At 47.5% G+C, this 14447-nt stretch overlaps 1 protein-coding gene across 1 annotated transcript in view; it reads left to right on the top strand.

The window, feature by feature from the left end:
• The window catches only part of Apcdd1l (APC down-regulated 1 like), a 114040-nt gene that overhangs the window by 61684 nt on the left and 37909 nt on the right, over positions 1 to 14447 (top strand). Inside the window, exon 3 of the mRNA XM_071607439.1 lies at positions 1911 to 2060. Within this exon, the coding sequence (XP_071463540.1) occupies positions 1911 to 2060 (150 nt within the window). The remainder of the gene's footprint in view (positions 1 to 1910; positions 2061 to 14447) is intronic.

Raw genomic sequence — 14447 nt, forward strand, 5'->3', positions numbered from 1 at the left:
ATTTTATAGAGAAGTTCCTATTTGTAATCACAGTGCAGTAAGTTCTACAAGTACGGAAAGATGACACCCCCACCCCTACCACACCGCATCAAAGTGACTCTCCACTCCCTAGGACAGATCATTAATACTTGAATCCTCGACTGTGCCTGAAACTTGGAAATGCCACATTCGGAAGCCCAGAGAGGGCAGTTTTCAGCAGTCATGGCCAGAATTACATGTAGTGTTTATACTATCTGTAATTATAAATTTTGCAAATTTAAAGACACATAATTTTCACAGTCATAATTATGCAATTATAAATAATCACCCTATACAACTCTCCTCTGGCCCATAAAAGTTATCTCTTTTTTATTTGGATTTAATGTGAGGCATGTGGCCATTGTCTGACGGAAGGTTCTCACCAGTTCTAGTTTCAGCAGGCCACCTTGAGCCTCATGCCACTTTTGGTAATCCACAGAAATAGGGGGAATTGTCACTTTTGAGAAGGAAACCGGTCACTTTCCTCACATTTCCAACTATATAAAATCACACTGTGGTCCCACTCTGTTGTATTTGCTGTTGCCTCTGGATAGCAGGAAAGCAAGGGTGGCCTGGAGGCCTGGACAGGGTCCTGAGGTGGATGGCGAAGGGCTCTATGAGTCCCAGAGTATCGCTCAAGTTTCTGGTAAAAAGTCAAGGCAAGCTAATGTCCTAGCCTCTTCTGGGATGATCAGCACACAAAAGTGGCACAGATTAATTCGTGCAACCCCAGGGCACAGATTCCCCCACCCTGCCCCAGGGGAACAGCACACTCTCTTCTATGTCTCCCTATTCTCTTTTGCCCCCCCCCCCCTTCCTCATTCTTCCATCCTTGATCCCTTTCACTCCTTCCTCCTTTTCTGACTCACTTCTTCCTTCCCCATTTCTCTCCTTTTCTTCCTTTCTCTCTCTCCCAGTTCACAGCTGCACCAGAAGCTGGTCCTTGGGATCCACAGGTCTCCCCGCCCCCCCCCCCCCCCCCCCCCCCCCCGACACCACCACCACCATTCTACTTCAGCAGCAAGACCTCCAGGCCTGGAGGAGCAATCCAGCTCCCCCCACCCCATTCATAAAACCAACAAAGGCCAAAGTCTTCTTCCCAGGTGCCCTCACACCTATCTTTCAGGCTTGCCTGCAGAATAGGATGCCACCAAGGATGTCCAATGCGAGGGTGCTGGTAGGAGGAGCCAGTTTGTCTGTCCTCACGTGCCTTACCTCTGCCTTCCACCCTGAACAGACTCACTCAGAGGAGGATTGTGAGGAAGTAAGAGGAGGAGGGGTGGGAAGACGCCTGCCCTTGTGTTTCCACACTGCCTAGATGCTCTGCGGAGCTGAGGACCGCTATTTAGAGAGCGGCTGTTGGATTCTGGGCAGCAGGCTTGGCCACTTTCACTGCGCTCCTCTGCTTGCTGGGTTCCAAGTTAACACAACTTTTCCGAGAGTGTCTGGAAGCCTACACAAAAACTTCAGGGGTCCTAGGACCCAGCGGGACTTTAGACGAGCTTTTCCGACCCCCACGTCCTTCCCCTTCCAGGGAATTGCTGGCTAGGGGTGCGCTTTGGCTCTAGGAGCGCACCACTCTTGCTTGGAGGAGTCAAGGGTTTGGGGAGGCCTCCTTGCCCACTGCAAAGACTTTGGCGGAGGCAAGGGCCAGGGTGGGGAGCTGGGTCTGCCGGGGTCTGCCGGGGGTCTGAATGGCAGGAGGAGCTGCTCCAGAGGGCTGTGAGCGCTGCGCGGGTGAGCGCGCAACGCTGGGGGCTGTCTCCACCTCTTCTGGCAAGTCGGACCTATGAGTGCACAGCTCCACTTAGATCTCTCCGCAGTCCGGGAGGGTGAGCGCGTGTGAGAGCCGACAGGGGCAGGAGCGCAGGACCTTTGCAACTTTGTCTCAGGACTCAGCCTGGACGCCCGGGTCCGCTGCCGCCAGAGAACCCTGCGCCCTCGCCCCCTCTCAGTGCACGCGCCTCCAGGACTTCCTGAGAGCCCCAACCGGATGCCCGCAGCCATGCTCCCCTACGCTTGTATGCTGGTGCTTTTGGGAGGTAGGTGCCACTCCGCCCCCCTCACTCTGTCTCACCGCCTGAGAAGAGAAGGGAGGGAGAGAGCTCACAGTCTGACATTCCCTGAGGTCGTAGGGACTGCTGTACCCCGCCTGGCTAGTGCTGCTGTGCTCTAAGCGCCCCTCTGCAGCCCTGCTGCAGAGGAGCCCAGGCAGGAGGAATTGTCACTCTGTGTCTTTGGGGACTGGCCTCCATAGGCCAAGAGCAGTTCCTTGTGTAGGGCCCCAGGGGTGCAGTCCTCCAACAAGTTACAGAAGTATCCCAGGTCCACGGAGACCCCCCAGAGCTGGGGAAATCACCCCAGGTCACTCAGAGGAGTGCTGCTGGAATGGACCGCTGATCTGTGGACCTCGCGGTGCTCAGCTTGGGAGAAGTTAGGGGAGGGTGGAGTGTAACTGGGCCCAGGTTGGTGCCCATCAGGCCTGGCAGAAAGAGTCAAGGACCCCCTGAAAAACTTAGTAGAAAAGACAGTGGCCTCCTGATGGCTCTTCATGGGGTGGGGACTCTGTAAATGCCACCTGAGTGTGGCATGTCATTATGGGGGCCCAGTCACTGTTGGCAAAAATGATGATAACAACAGCAGTTGTTGAAGTGTGGCTCAGCCCAGGGCTCATCCCGAGCATCCTCACATGATGAAGAACTAAGAATTTTGGCCCTGGAGTCAAACCCTCTGGCTTGGAAACCCAGATCAGCTTTATTTCAACCTGTGTGTGTGGCCATCAGCCCTATCCGTGTGGCCATCAGCGCTGGCCGCTGGCTGCCAGCCCTGTAGCCTCAACTGCCTCCTTTTCAGATGGGCTCAGCAGACTCCTGCCTTTGGGGATCACTGCAAGGATTGCAAGAGGGTGTGCAGGAGAAGCCCTCGGCTTGCTGCCTGGCACCCCTGGGACCAATCAAGTGTCCCGTGAATGGCAGCCAGTTCCATGGCCATGAAGTGCTGCCCACACCCGTGGGCACTCAACTCTACCCACAGGCAGGGAACAAAGCCCACCTCTGGCACAGGAGCTCTTTGAGCCCAGGCTTTTCTTACGGCCTGGTTTCTTCACAAGATGTTTTGAGAAGATACAGAGGTTCCGTAGGGAAGGTCAAGGGAAGGGTGTGCTCAGTTTGAAGAGTTGCAGATGCACCCCTCAAAAGGCACATTGGTTAAGGGCTGCCTTCCCTACTCAGCTGGAAGTGAGAGGTCACACAGCTATCCTTGGCTACAAAGTGCCTATTTTTGGCAAAAATAGGCCTGAGACAACCCTGTTGACTTACTAGAAAGTCAGGACCGGAAGGGTATCCAGGGATAGCCAAGAAGAGTCCATGCTGGGTGTTGAGATGCGCGGACAAGGAAACCTTGTGTCCGTATCCACTCCTGCAGCACCCGGCCCCCAGCTCTCCCATGCTGGGGAACAGGGCAGTCCTGATTGGTAGGACACATTACCCCGGGAGCTGACATTCTCAGTCATAGTGCAGGGTTGTTGTCTTTGGCAGGCCCGAGTCTCTCGACATGCCATTAAAGTCACTGGAAGTTTACATCAAGGCTCTTGGGGAGTCCTGCTGCTTCATTCCTTGGTGACTTTTTGCTATAGCAGGTCAGACAGATTCCGCAGGAGAGCAGCCAAGAGGGCTCGGTCACCAGCAGGAGCCCTAGGAACCATTTTCCACGGGGTACTTTTGTCAGATGTCATTTTTGCCACTGGCTGCATCACAAGATGGCAAGATCCTCTTGCTTTCCTAAAAGGAAACAGCCCAGCTAATCCCTCAGCCACTTGCATCATTTGGTACCTGAGCTGAGGCATGTGAACTTGGTGTCCAGGTTCTAGAAGCTTGGAGTAGAATGGCACCCAGAGTGCCCTACCAAGGACATTCAGGTTGAGCACGCATGCACATGCACACACACACCCTCGCCAGGGCGTCCGGACCTCAGCACGACTAAGTGACATTTGGAACCAGAGTCTTTGTTGGGGGCGTGGAGCTGTCCAGCCCATGGTGGGCTGTTTAGCAGTATCTCTGACCTCTCCCTGCCAGCTGCCAGTGGCACCCCCTTCCAGTCGTGATATCCAAAAAAAGTCCCCAGACATTGCCAGGTGTCTCCTGGGGGCAAAATTGTCCCCTGCCAAGAGCCACTGGTCTGGTGTGGTATGGAGAGATTGACCCCAGTTGGTAGCTTTTCACATAAATCTTTGTCCAAATCAGCAGGTTGGGTGGACTTTGTTATTTTTGCTCTGAACAATCAGGAAATCAAGGGCACAGCGGGGCCCCAGGAAAAACAACACAGCCTAGGTGGTTTCTAATGGGGACGTTGATTTTTCCCATTTGTTCTCCCTCCATCTGTACTTGACAATGTCCTCGGGTTCGGGACAGGAGGGAGACTGCGGAACACCCAGTTACCCGCTGCAGCGAACCTGCCTCCAACCCAGGATGCCAGATGTATCAGGCCAGCTCTCCAGCTGCCAGCTTTGGTTCCCTCCTCAGTAATTTCTGGCTTTTAAAAAATCTCCTTATTCAACAATTTATGCTTGAGGGGGAAAAAGAGAAACCAAAGTTGTTTTTTTTTTCTCACTTGTATTTTTTTTTTTTCAGATTTTGGTCCTGTTTTCATCTCTAGCCATATATTTTTTGTGATTGCAAGTTATCATTTGGAGACAGATTAACTAGGACAAAATCACAGGCTGTACAGTAATAAATTAGTTGTTGATGCGGAGCTTCAAAACCCAGAATAAAAATGGGGAAGAAAATTAAGTAAAAACACACTTGTCTGAAAATTAAATATGAATAGAGATGGGTAATCATATTAATTATTTAAAACAAAATTATCAATGGAAACTTCATCTTGCCGCTTGGCAAGTCGCAAGCAAATCATCCCAGGCAGCTGTTTCACTTATCTTCTGACCAAGGCTGTAATCTCTAAATTCAAAATAACCAGCTCAAGGCAAATATAGCAGCTTCCTTGATTTCAAAACCATCTGGATGGCAAACCAGTTAGAAGCTACACATGAAGAAATATTTTTGCAACATATTGGGAGTCAACTGTGCTCATGAGAGCTACAAGCCAGAAAGAACCCCTGTTACAATTTTTAAGATAGGGAGGTTCACTTTCAAGGTCAACATGGAGATCAGGAGCCTGTTGCAAAGGAAAAAGAGGCTGCAAAACTGAGTGAAGTTGGGGCATCTGAGCTGAGCAAGGGGCCTCTTGGGGAGGACTAAATCTGAAGGTGGTTCAGGGGCAGTTATGAGTTGTAGCTGGAGGTTTGGTGCTGTTGTTCCTTAAGTGAGAATGACTTTTGTGCAAAGCCAAATCCTGTCGCCACATGGATTATCAGATTGTTTCCAAAAGACCTTGATGTGGAAAAACTAACACCTAGGAAGTTAGATCCATGGCAGAAAGAAGAAAGGGACAGGCCATGTGGGAAGACTGGTCCCAAAGGATGTCAGGCCCGCTGGAGTGGTGACCGGCAGGCCAGGGGCACTGAGGTGACTGGTAGGGGCAGACCATCCCCAGTCTTCTGCCCATGCACTTGGAAGTCGGCTGGCTGGGCTGAAACTAGCACACTTTGTGTGCTGCAGAGAGCTTGAGAACACTGTTTTTGGAAATACACTAGATCCCACCCTTGCTTCATGATGTTCCTACCTGTCACCTGTACCCACTGAGCCTCCCTGGGTCTGTGTCTCCATCAGTGAATGGGGAATGGTGACAGCTGTGGCCTTGGGGAGCTGAAAGGGTTAAGTAGGATTGATGCATGGTATGTATTTAACACCAAGGACTTGCTAGTCCCGTGCTGTTACCATAGCACTGACCCTGCTCAGAGCTCCCTAGACCCAGAGAAGGAGGAGACAAGGCGCTGCTGCCTTGGCTGGAGCTAGGGATATCACCTCATGTTCATTCCTGGTGGCAAGTGCCATGTTTTCTTCCCTCTCTGATGTCCTATGTGCCCACAGGAGCCTCCTTGGCTACTGTGATAATACCAACAACAGCCACAAAATTCCCTATTGTTCCCATGTAGGGCACCCTGAAGCTCTGTGGGGCAAGGCCCAGGCCTTTCTCTGTCACCAATGTTCTTATGTGAAATGCGAATACAGACAGGCAGGTGGGGGAAGAGGAACTGTCTGGCAGAGCTGTGTTCAGAGTCTCAACTTGGGGGACATGTATCGGGCTCCTTCTGCATGTGCCATTGCTGGTGTGCAATGGTGAAGGTGGAAAGACAGTCAGATGGCTCCCTGCCCCCTGGGGAAACCAAAGTCAAACAGGCATTTAATCCTCAAAGGTGGAAGTAATTACAAGACTGAAGAGCTGCCTACAGAACAGGTCCAGGAGCATCAGGGAGGTTGAAGAAGGCTCCTAAAAAGGTGATAGACAGGTCAATTGGACCTTGAGAACAGGAGGAGGTGTTAACCGGGGCTGGAGGAACCTCCAGGTAGGAGCGCAGAGGCCTGACCCGCAGGAGGGCAGGAATGTGTTCAAGGAGAGAAGGCTGCTGGGCCGAGAGGGGCTGAGGCCAGGAGGTGGACCATGTCAGAGGTCAGCGAGCCAGGTCCTGGAGGGTCGTGGGGTCTGGGTGGCCTACAAAGGCAGGAATTGCTTACATCCCACCAGCCCTCACCGTTAGCACTCTAAGAATCTTGCAGTGGCCACGTTTGGTAGTTGTGATTTGCACTCATGTCACTAGGAAACAGGAAAAGAGTCTGGGTTTTATGGCCCTTGGATTGCAGTGAACTGCCTGGTCATAGGTTTCGCCCAGCTTTATACTGGACTCTGAACAGAATCTTTGTTCTTATTGATCTGTAAGTGCTCTTTGTACACAGGAAAGCGGCTGTCGCCTGTACATGCGCAGCTCTCCCCAGCTCGTTGCTTGTTCACCCAAGTTCCCAGAATAGAACTGCTGTTCCTCTTCTCATGCATGGTCACACCCTTGACACGTCTGCAGCCACATGTGGGCCATTAGCAGACATGCACTTTCCCCAGAGGGGAGAGCAGGTGGCCAATACTCCTGCCATAATGTCCACTTTCAAGTATGTATATGAGTATGAGCTGCCTGTGTGTGTGTGTGTGTGTATGAGAGAGAGAGAGAGAGCGCACACTATACACCTCCCTGTGGTGGACGCTGTGGCAGGGAAGGGGAAATGAGCCCATGCACCCAGGTCATCCAGCCACCAAGCCCAGGGGCTAAGATTTGTGGGCCATTGAGTTTCATGCCTCAATTGCCCCCATCCAGGGAAAGTTCAACTCAAGTTCACATAAGGATCCCTCTCTGCAGCCTGTTGGCAAGAACATGATTTTTAAAGGGAAGTCCAGGCACCAGAAGCCACATGCTCTCAGGCATCTGAATTCAGGGCTTCCCCAGCACACCTTACTGGAAAGACTGCAATGGGACACAGTTTTGTAAATCCCCAGTTAAATGCTAATCTGAGAGTGTTGAAGAGAGAAGGTCCTTATTTTCCACCTACAGAGGCTGCAGAAAAACACGGGGCCCTAGAATTCAGCTGCCCAGTTCCAGTTCCAGCTGCCCACTAACTTGCCCGCAACTTAGTCCTCTGTGCCTCGGTTTCCTCATTTGCAAAGCCACAATCTCTCCATGCTTGCGGAGGCGAACATTAACCTTGCCAGGCACAGAGCAAGTGCTCAGTAGATGCCACCCACGTCATTTTTTAAGGCAACAGGACACTGCCTTATGGGTGACAGTGTTGGAGCCAAGCTATGCCGCTGCTTCACCCTAGCTGCAAGGCACTCTGGGACATGAGGAGCTTGGCTGAGAAGCAAGGGTCAGAAATGGTGGCTGGACTGGCCACAGCATGATGGAGGTGCAGAATAAAAAAGGAGATCATGAGCCCAAGTTCCTGCTTCCAAAGGCACAGGGGACTCGGGTTGCCTTTGCCTGAGGTGCAGCCAAAGGGTCCTCTCTGGTGGAAGGAGTGAACTAAGTGTTTCTGGGAAGTGGGGGTTGGAGAAGTCATGTGATCATTCAGTAGTTGATAGGTCAATGGAACAGAGTCAAGCAACACCCAGGTGCCCAGGAGGCAAGGAAGACCAGGAAACCAAAACCTGAACACCCAACAAGAGACCCCAGCTTCAACAAATTTTGAGGGAATTATGCACATGTAAATATATTTATGACATATTAACTCAAGAAACAGAGTGTAGTATATTTTCATTTGGGGGTTGTCCTTATTTTTTTAAGTACATAAAGAAAGCAAAAAAAAAAAAATGAGTGATTCTCTCTGGGAGGTGGAATTGTGGGTGATTTCTCTCTGGGTCTTAAAGTTTTTCTCCTGTATTTCCCATAGGGTCAGTTCCATGTGGGATTGGGGATCCCAAGGAAAGAGGCTGGGTTTGCAGTCTCCGAGGTTTCAACCTTTAATTAGCTAAAACTCAGCTAGAGAGGCTGATTAAGATATGACAGGGGCTGGAGTTACAGAAGTGAAACCTAGCCTGGCTGCAATTCCTGGTATCAGAAGAAGGATCACCCATACTGCTAGGGGTCCTGGGCTGGAGGAATGCTCTTAGGCAGGCTGTGTTCCTGAGGGTTGATCTGGGAACACTCAGACATCCAGATGTTTAGATAGGGTCCTGTGTCCTCCCTGCTATGTTGAGAATGGATTGCAAGTAACCTATCCTCAGTCTGGTGGACAGGACTTCAGAACAGGGAAATGGAGTTCCTGTAGGGTGATTGAGGCCAAACTATAGCTATGGGTAGACTGCTGTGAGCATCAACTGGGTACTGTTCTGATTGATTCCTGTAGGAGCATTGCATTCTTTCTTTACACTGTCTTGTCACTTAGGTGCTGTTATTATCAATACTTGGACCTGAGGAATTGGATGCTACTGGACTAGGGTGCTTCAGGGGTAGAAATCCTGGGATACTGAGGCCTGGTGGGATCTTGGTTGCTTAGGAATCATATGGGATTCTAGCTAAACCTGGAACTCACTGTTTCCTGATTATTGGTCCTGAGATGCTAATAATCTCTCTGTATGGTCAGCCCATGGGCACCCATTGCCCACTACAGAGATGAACCAGTGAGAGTGGGGTCCTTCACCAAACCAGGCGACACGCCATACTTATTAGTTCCATGGACAATGGAGCCTTTGCCTGCCCCATCCCTCCCTCACCGCAAGCCATGGACTGCTTCACGCAAAATTGCAGTGAACAAGTCAGTGATGATTGTGCCTACCCAGCCTGCAGGGACCTTTATTTAGCTACAGAACCCATCCCCCAGGGATGCCAATCCTGGGGAGCTTGCCAGTCAGGGGGCATCACCTCCACCAAGCAGGTAAATCTGTAGCTGTGCCCACAGGAGGATCGCTCCAGGACCCTGACTTTTAAAAACAATGAGCAGACGCTAAATGCGTTTACGCCTACAAGAGGTCCTGGGAAAAGCAGAGTAGGTGCTACCAGCTGGATTCCCAGAGCATCCTTTGGTCCACTGGGTACCCACGCTCTTCTGAGGAACCCTTTTTAGCCTTCAGGGGTCACGGGCGTCCTTCTGTTGCTTACATCCAAAGCATCTAATCAGTATGCCTCCAATGCCCATTTGAGGCCCATGCTGTCTGAGTAATTAGCTTAACAGTGGACATGCCACAAGCCTTTATTGTCCACCACCCCCAGAGCTTGGGGTACAGTTAAAAAAAAAAAAGCTGAATTGCCCTCCCTGAGCTTCAGTATTAAATTATACTGGGTGGGGGAGGGGCAAGCACTTTCCTAAATACAGAGAACAGGACATGGGTGTGTTTAGATTGGAATTAGCAATGACCACAGTGAAACAAAATTACTTGTTCTTTGAAATGTACAATTAGAGTTGTCTTAACATGTGTTTTTGGTGGTTGGGTGTGGTTTCTAGATAGTTTGAAACTGAAGTCTACTGTTTGGCCCATCAGCTTTAACCAAATTCTGAAGGGCTCCTATTTCCTTTACCCACAGTTACTGAAATTAAAACCGACTTGCTGGTGAATGAGAGGGTCTGGGCTTTTACCCGAGCAGCATTCCAATTTATTATTTCTCCCACACTCTTATAATACCTTTGCGTTTTTATCTGCTTCTTGCAGAGAGTCGACTCTGCAGCAGCAAAATCAATCTCAGAGAAACTAAGAACCTGCCCAAGTGAGTGACGGATGGAACTTTCTAGTAAACCCCATCTCAGGCTTCCAAGGACTGAAGGAGTCCCATTCATAATGGAGCCTCCAGGGTGGTTGGGGGCAGCCTGATTTTCAGAAAAGTCAGAGTCCCCGGTTCCATGTAAAGCCAAGTCCATTCCCACCCGGACTTTCATTATTGCTGCTGACAGGGGCCCAGGGAAGAGAGGTCAGGTCTGTAATCTCCCGAATCCAATAGGGGATTCAACCAGGACATGTATCACTTGGAGCAGTGCTAAGCATGTGCAAAAAAGACTTTCATTAGTAAGTGGCTGAAACGGATTCCTAGTAACATGGGTCATTTGCTTAGAAATTTCTTATCTTTTTTTAAATATTTATTTTTTAGTTGTAGTTGCACACAATACCTTTATTTTATTTATTTATTTTTAATCTGGTGCTGAGGATCAAACCCAGAGCTTTGCAGGTGCTAGGCGAGCACTCTACCGCTGAGCCACAACCCCAGCCCAGAAATTTCTTATCTTTTATTTTAACTCCCAAGCACAAAGGCAAGCTTGTTTTTATCTTCGAGATGGCTTAAATGAATGAGCACATGTTTGCTCCATAGATTCCTATAGCTTTAGCCTGATGGTGTGAATGCTGTCTGCTCAGGTGCTCAGCTCTTCAGCAAGCATTTAGTGGGTGCTGCCCACCTGCCAAGTGCCGCTGTATGTCCCAGGGACAAAAAGGATGTGATGTGGCCCTCAGGGGGGGTTCCTATTCCAGTTGGAAGGGTGGAGTGGAAAATAAGTCAACCAGAAAATGCCCAATGGGATAAGTGCTCAAAATGGTGATAAGAAGAGAGGTCAGAGAGGACCGAGGGGCTGCTTAGGGAGGCTCCTCCTCAGGAGCCACGATGAGGCCCAGCCCTAAGAGATGGAAAGGAGCCAACCCCGAAGGTACCAAGTCAGGCAGGACTAAGGGCTCTGTGAGGCGAGCGGCAGGTTTTCAGTGCAAGGTCCTCCAGCTGCAAGGTGGAGAAGTGTCACTGGGAGGCAGTGACAGGGACTTAGTAGTGTTAAGAGGGATGGAGAGAAGGAGGCATTATCTCTAGGGTAACATGGATATGGAGTCAGGATGGTCAGGACTTGTGGGTGGTTTGGATGTGGAGGTTGATGCTTCCCGTAGTTGACATTACAAAGTGCCACCAATTGGTGGCCTTAGTACAACAGGAGTTCTGGAGGCCAGAGGCTAAGGCCTCTTTCCTTGGCTAGGCTTCTCACTGTCTCCTTGCATGGCCAGTCCTCTGTGTGCATACATCATCCGTCTCTCTGTATGTCCAAATTTTGTCTTCTAATAAGGACATCAGTCCAACTGGCACACACAAACCTCCCTGAGGCCTCATTTTAATTGCTTTCCCCACATTTTTATGGGTGCTTTGTAGTTGTACATGCTGATGGGATTTGTTGCTGCATACTCATACATACACACAATCAAACAATATAATTAGGCCAATATCACTCCCCAGCCATCACCGACACCCACCCTGTGGTTCCTTTCCTCTACTGATCTCCCTTGAATTTTCATGAGATCCCTTACCTTTCTTTTCCTTTTTCTTTTCTGGCTTCCACATATGAGAGAAAACATAAAACCCTTCACCTTCTAAGTATGACTTATCTCACTTAACATAATGGTCTCTAGTTCTATCCATTTTCTTGCAAATGACATAATTAATTTTTCCTTATGGCTGAATAAAATTCCATTGTGTATATATACCACATTTTCTCTATCCATTCATCCATTGATGACTCCGTAGTTGGGCTATTGTGAATTGTGCTGCTAACCATGGGCTTTCATGGATCACTGTAACAAGATGACTTTAATTCTTCAGGTTAAATACTGAGGAGTGGTACAGCTGGTCACATGGTAGTTCCATGCCTAGTCTTTTGAGGAGCCTCCATACTGATCTCCATAGTGCTCGTACTAACTTACAGTCCAACCTACAGTGTGAAAGCGTTCCTTCTTCTCCGCATCCTCCCCAGCATTTATTATTGTTTATATTCTCGATGGCTGCCATTCTGGCTGGAGTGAGATGAAATCTCAGGGTAGTTTTGATTTGTAGTCCCCTGATTGCTAATGATTTTTCATATATGTGTTGGTCACTTATATTTCTTCTTTTGAGAAGTGGCTGTTTAATTCACTTGCCCATTTAGTAATTGGGTTATTTGGTTTTTTGTTTTTGGTTTGTTTTTGTTTTTGTTTTTGGTGTAAAGGTTTTGAGTTCTTTATACATTAGATATTAATCCTCTGTCAGAAGAGTGACTAGCAAAGATGTTCTCCCATTCTCTAGGTTCTCTCTTCACATTTCTGATTGCTTCCTCAGCTGTGCAGAAGCTTTTTAATTTGATGCCACCCATTTGTTAATTCCTGGCGTGATTTCCTGAGTTTTAGGGGTCCTGTTGAGAAAGTTGTTGCCTATCCCTGAAAGCTGGAGTGTTGACCCTACATTCTCTTCTAGGAGTTGCATGGTTTCTGGTCTAATTTCTGGGTCTTCGATTCATTTCGAGTTGGTTTTTGCACGGAGTGAGAGAGACGGCTCTAATTTCATCCTTCTTCATGTGGATAACCAGTTTTCCCAGCACAATTTGTTAAAAAGTCTGTCTTTTCTCCAATCTATATTTTTGGTTCCTTTGTCAAGGACCGGATGACTTCAGATGTGTGGGTCTCTCTGTGTGTCCTATTCTGCACCGTTGGTCGATGTGTCTCTTTTTATGCTAGTACCATGCAGTTTTTGTTACTGCAGCTCCATAGTCTAATTTGAAGTCAGGTATTGTGATGCCTCCAGCATTGCTTTTATGGCTTGAAATTGTATTGGTCATTCTGGGTCTTCTATCCTTCCAAATGCGTTTTAGGACTCTTCTATGTCTGTGAAGAATGTCATTGATATTTTGATGTAAATGACATTGAATCTGTATATTGCTTTTGCTAGCATGGTCATTTGGGTAATATTAATCCTGCCTATTCATGAACATGGCAGGTCTTTCCATCCTCTGAGGTCTTCTTCAATTTCTTTCTCCAGTGTTCTATACCTTTTATTGTGGAGGTCTTTTACCTCCTTGATTAAATTTACTCCTAGTTTTTGGTTTGTTTGTTGTTTGTTTGTTTGTTTGAGGCTATTGTAAATAGAATTGTTTTCCTGATTTGTTTCTCAGTAGATTTGTTGTTGGTATATAGGAAAGCTATTGGCTTTTGTATGTTGATTTTTGTAACTTCCTACTTTGCCAAATTTGCTTATTAGCTCTAGCAGTCTTTTGGGGGAGTTCCTTTCATTTCTAGGTACAGGATCATATCATCTGCAATGAGAGATCATTTGACTTCTTTCTTTCCAATTTTTATCCTATTTATTTCCTTCTCTTATGTCATTGCTGTGGCTAGAATTTCTAGCAATATGTTAAACAGGAATGGTGAGAATGGACATCCTGTCTTGTCCCAGATTTCAATGGAAATGCTTTTAGCATTTCCCCATTTACTATGAGGTTTGTTTTGGGTTTTTCATACATAGCCTTTATGATGTTGAGGTAGACTTCCTTCTATTCCTAGTTTTAGGTTTGTTTTGTGTTGTTGTTGTTTTTATCATGAATTCATGCTGAATTTTGTCCAAGGCCTTCTCTGCATCTATTGAGATGACTAAGTGATTTTTGTCCTTATTTCTATGTATGTGATGAATTACATTTATTGATTTGTGCACATTAAAACATCCTTGCCTCTCTGGAATAAAACCAACTTGACTGTGGTATATAATCTTCTTAACATGTTGTCGTATATGATTTGCGTTATTTTATTAAGTATATTTGCATCTAAGTTCATTAGGAATGTTATTCTATTGCATTCTTTCCTTGATGTGTCCTTTTGGTATAAGTGTGATATTGGCATCATATAATTAATTTGGAAGTATTCTGTCCCTTTCTATTTTATGAAATAATTTGAGAAGTATTGACATTAGTTCAGCATTAAAAGTTTAGTAAAATTCAGCTGAGAATCCATCTGATCCTATATCTTGATTGGAAGGCTTTGTATTACTACTTCTCTCTCATTGCTAGTTATTGATCTGTTTAGGTTTTCTATCTCATATATAACCAGTTTGGGCAGATTATATTTGTTTAGAAATGTATCCATTTCTTCTAGGTTTTCCAATTTGTTAGGAGATAAAATTTCAAAATAGTCCCTAATGATCTACTGGATTTCTGTGATGTCTGTAGTGATTTCTCCTTTTTCATCTCTAATTTTATTAATTTTTTTTCTCTTTTTCTTTTGGCTATTTT

The sequence above is a fragment of the Marmota flaviventris genome, chromosome 2, assembly GCF_047511675.1.
Source record: "Marmota flaviventris isolate mMarFla1 chromosome 2, mMarFla1.hap1, whole genome shotgun sequence".
NCBI classification, from domain to species: domain Eukaryota; kingdom Metazoa; phylum Chordata; class Mammalia; order Rodentia; family Sciuridae; genus Marmota; species Marmota flaviventris.